The sequence below is a fragment of the Terrapene carolina genome, unplaced genomic scaffold (genome assembly GCF_002925995.2).
Source record: "Terrapene carolina triunguis isolate 2854851 unplaced genomic scaffold, T_m_triunguis-2.0 Scaffold480, whole genome shotgun sequence".
Taxonomy (NCBI): domain Eukaryota; kingdom Metazoa; phylum Chordata; order Testudines; family Emydidae; genus Terrapene; species Terrapene triunguis.
Genome location: NW_020664831.1, coordinates 1 through 4,405, shown reverse-complemented (window position 1 = coordinate 4,405; position 4,405 = coordinate 1). Strand labels below are relative to the sequence as shown.

General features: G+C 54.3%; 1 protein-coding gene across 1 annotated transcript; it reads right to left on the bottom strand.

Annotated features, from left to right (window-relative positions):
• Positions 1-2,131: 2,131 nt before the first annotated feature.
• Positions 2,132-4,402, bottom strand: LOC113407878 (lectin-like; the record flags this gene model as incomplete). Its single annotated transcript, XM_029913138.1, has 3 exons — positions 2,132-2,262; positions 3,075-3,189; positions 4,253-4,402. Coding segments are annotated over 3 exons (396 nt in total), but the record flags the coding sequence as incomplete, so codon positions are not given.
• Positions 4,403-4,405: the final 3 nt, after the last annotated feature.

The window sequence follows — 4,405 nt, the reverse complement described above, 5'->3', positions numbered from 1 at the left end:
GGATGAACCCCTCATTTTTCTGCCGTGGATCAAACGCTGCCTCCCTGCAGGAGAAGAGTCTCCATATGGGGCACCTCGTAACATGAGGCTGTAGGGTTGGGTCTGCAGATTTCACACAGCCCTTAGCCAGGGAAACGCCCCAGTGTCACCGGCTGGAGAAGGGCTCTGGGGTTCAGTCCATTGTGGTTATGGTCAAGAGCGGACACAGCCCAACGCTTGCCAGAGCAATTCCACCTTGGGGATTCAGCAGAGCCGCGTCGGGTTGTGCTGGTGACTTGAGATGGGGAATTCAGCCGGGGGAGAGGGGAGAAATCGCCCCGTCCCTTGAAATCTCGGAGAGTCAAGAGGAAATTTGGAACCTTGACTCATCCCCAAGGCGACACCGCGAGCGAGCGTTCCACCTGGCAAAGCTGCCGTGGTTTTATACACCTTTCCCCACAAGTTGCTGCCCTTACCACCCCCAGCTCATTTTGGGGGTTCAAAACATCAATCATTCAGGAGCAGAACTGAGCCTTACAGACTCCACATTGTCATGGGCATTATTATTTATTAGGTGTATTCTTTATATGGTAGCACCTGAGCGCCCCACTCATGGCCAGGTCCCCACTGTGCCAGGCGCTGTACAATGACTACTACCTTCGTTCTCTGGGCGCGCAGCTTTTTTATTGATCATTTTGTTTTGGCCCAGCACATTTGTAGGAATGAGCAGGTACATGTATAAAGCAGGAGGGAGAGGAGGGAGAAAGAGAAGCAGGGATCGGAGCAGGGAGCTCTCTAAGCAGATTTGCATGAGCAGAATCGCTGAATGATGCCTTGCCAGTGAGAGCGCAGTGTACAGCTGGGTGGCTCTGGAGTCCAAAGAGACTGTGACCCTTGTTCCCCCGGCCTCCGACCTGCTACGGGTTCCCATTGGAAAGTGGCTCCCAGCAGGAGCCGCCAGCTGGGACCGAGGGGGAATACAGGCGGGTGACACTTTTCAGACCAGCCCCTTTTCCGGTGAAAAATGCAGGTTTGGTGAAACCGAATCATTTGGTGAATTGTTTTGGCTTCACTCAAGTGTATCGGTCAAAACTAAAAACCAACCCAGAACAAATCTAAACCTTTGGTGTGTTTGGTCTGAAACTACTTTTCCTTTTGAAATGGCCTTTAGTCTGATTAAAAACAAACACAGTTTTAAAATGGTCACAATCAAAACAAAATGTTCATTGGACTCAAAATGATTCCCCCCACCACCACCACTTCTCCATTTGCAGAATATTTTTTAAAATAAAATTTCAGTTGGTCCTACAATGAATCCCCTGCCCCCCAAATTTTTCAGAATTCCCAGCAAACCCCCAAACCTGTTATTTGCCCAGTTCTAACCAGGTCACAAAAGACGGGATAAGGACACAGCAGTAATTGGTTCCAGATGTGAAGCTACAGCACAGGAAGGTGATGCAGCCTCCACTGCAGGATACAGGCAGTGTCTTCCACCACGTCCTGTTACCAGGAGGGGTCCTTGCAGCTGTGGGCAGAGGCAGAGAGGAAGAGAAACAGCTGTTGGTTATGATGCTCGGATGTGGATGGGACCTTTCCCCTCTAGCCGGTACTGGCTCTGATCTGGTGCCAGTGGGGCAGGGAATGGGGTATAGGGCTTTTCCCCTCTAGGGGCGCCAGTTCTGATCTGGCCCCAGAGAGGGGGGACTGGGACCTGGGGCCTTTGCCCTGTAGGGGGTGCTAGCTCCAATGTGGCCCCAGGGAAGTGGTCCTGGTGGGTTTAGGGGGTCAGGGAAGGGGATACGGGGCCTTTCCCATCTAAGGCTCTAGTGCCAGTATGGCCAGTTTCAGGACAGCAGTAACTAAAGGTGCTCCTGTGGATCTCAGCCTGGGAGGAAGGTGCCCGTCTCACAGGAGTCACCCACCCATGCGCCGGAGGAGCCCTGGAGACTAAGCTCCCCAGAGCCGTCTCTTCCCGAGCAGGCGGTGTCCAGGCAGGACGCTACCATCGCTGTATGTGGCGCTCACTGGGACAGAGACTGTGTCTTCCTACGTGTTTGTACAGTGGCTGGCCCAGTCTGAGCACAACTGCAATATAAACAACAACAGGGCCCTGTGGGTGCCCGAACAGTCACCGGGACACCGTCAGCCACTGCTAGAGTTCTCCTGTCCGGAGAATAGCCCGCCCTGGTGGGAGTGACGCTGGATGGTACCTGTTCCGCAGGGTGTATTTGCAAACAAACGGGAAGGACCAGCTGGGGCCATAGTCGTTCCAGGTGACGAAGCCTAAAAGAGACGGAGTCAGAAGGAATCAACCCAGGAACAAACCGCCCGCTGGCAGGAACGGGCACTTCCATTACTAGGAAAGTCATCTGCATGTGAGAGCTAATGTGAGCTCTCTACCTGTGCAGGCATCTGTACAGTCTAGACTGGGGTGAGAGATAGATAGATAGATAGATACTGGAAAACACTAGTGGGAACTTAGATGAGGCATGAAAAGAAAGGCTGAGTGCAATATTGCCCTGGTCCATTGCCGCCTTGCATCTTGGGTCATCAGTTTCTCCGGTGCAAATTGGGTGTAAAGCTCTCTTTGCACCCACGTAGCTCTGGTAGACCTGACGGCACATGGGGCAGGCCGGAGCTGCTCCCAGCCCGAGGTGATCACACACTGTTCCGTTTGTGGAGTTCACTTTGAAAGTGGGTCACAATGGACACTGGAGTTGTCCGTCCTCTGGCACTGATCGGGGTGTATTGGGGAGGGCTCTCCCCAGGAAACTGGCCAGCCACTAGGGAGGGATTTTGTTTGGATTGGGCTGGTTTTGGGGGGGGGAGGCCGGGGTTGTCTTCCTCCGAAGCATTTGGCGTAAGCCACAGTCAGAGGCAGAGGTAGGTAGGTCAGTGGACTGAGCTGCTAGGGCAGGGGCAGGGGACCAAACCAGACAGCTCAATGATTTGATCGGATGGTGCAGCCAACCAGCAGGAACTGAATCTGGGCAATGTTCTTCTGGCGAGAGTCAGGGGGTCGAGATAATGAGCCAGCCCTGACCAAACCGAGCCACCAAGCATCTGCTCCCCCTCCCCCAAGACAAAGCTCCCACCGTTTTCCAGGGTCCAAGAGCCCAGGTAGTTTTCTCCCGGGAGACCATCGGGCTGGCCTGCAGGAAATGTCCGGAAATTGTATTTGGAACCATCCGTCCACATGAAAGACCCCTCCTAGAGAAAGGGTGACGGTGTTAGTGACTGAACTGGGGGCCAGGAGCGCTGTGGGGAGAGGAGATGGAGCAATAGCCACTAAGGGATCAGCACTGTCTCTAGCACCTAATATCCCAGCTGTGGAGGCCTCTTCCTCACTGCAGCCCTCTCCAGCACTGACAGCGTCAGCCTCACACCACCCCGGGGAGTGGGGAAGGGTCTGCCCCGGGTTACAGATAGGGAAACTCAGCATAGGGTAGATTAAGTGACTGTGCCAAGGTCACACAGGGAGACAGTGGCAGACCCAGGAACTGAACCCAGGACTCCCAAGTCCCCGTGCGCTGCCCTAAGCGCTGGGCCATCCTTCTGTCTGTGGGGCTGGCAGAGTGAGCAGCGCCGACCTGGCTTGGAATCAGCTCTGTTATAACCCTCACCCGCAGCCCTAAGCTGGCACCGTGTTCACCTTCGCGTGCCAGTGTCACCTCCACTTTGGGATCGCACCAGCCTCCACCAGATCCCAGCACACCTTCCCCACTTGCAGCAGCCACAACACGCCCAGCCCCAGCTCTCCCCAAGCTCAGACCTGGTTCTTGGAGAGTGAACGTCAGCCGGAGTGCGGAGGTGACAAAACAGCTGTAGTTTCCACTGCACCTTTTCTATACCCTGTATCCCAGCATGCTTTGCAGCTGAGGGACAGTAACACCTACCTCTTCTCTAGCACTTTTCATTAGTAGAGCTCACAACACTTCACAAAGCAGGTCAGTAGCGTTACCCACATTTTACAGATGGGGAAACTGAGGCACAAGGAGAGGCTGGGACTTGCCTAAAGCCACCCCAGCAGCAGAGCCAGGAATAGAACTGAGGACTCCTGAGGCCTAATCCAGGCAAACACTCTTTGCTCTACATCAGATTGAAATAACAAGCCCACAATGTAAGACACAGGGAGCCAAATTCTGCCCTCAACCCCACGCTGTCCCCCTGGTATAAGTGGAAATGCCAGTCTGACCCTCCAGCCCTGGCGATTGCTCTGAAGTTGCAGTTGCTCTGATTGTGGGTTGTGCCAGACGGGTGAGGCAGGAGCTACCTTGAAAGTGTCGTGTGCGCCGATCCAGTAGGCCTGCCCTTTAGTGTAATCCAGCGGCTTGCCCATCAGGTGAAAGATGAAGTCATTTTCCTCTGCGCTGTGGATGGAGGCCAGATGGGAATTCCTGCCGTGGCTTTGACACGCCACCTGAAA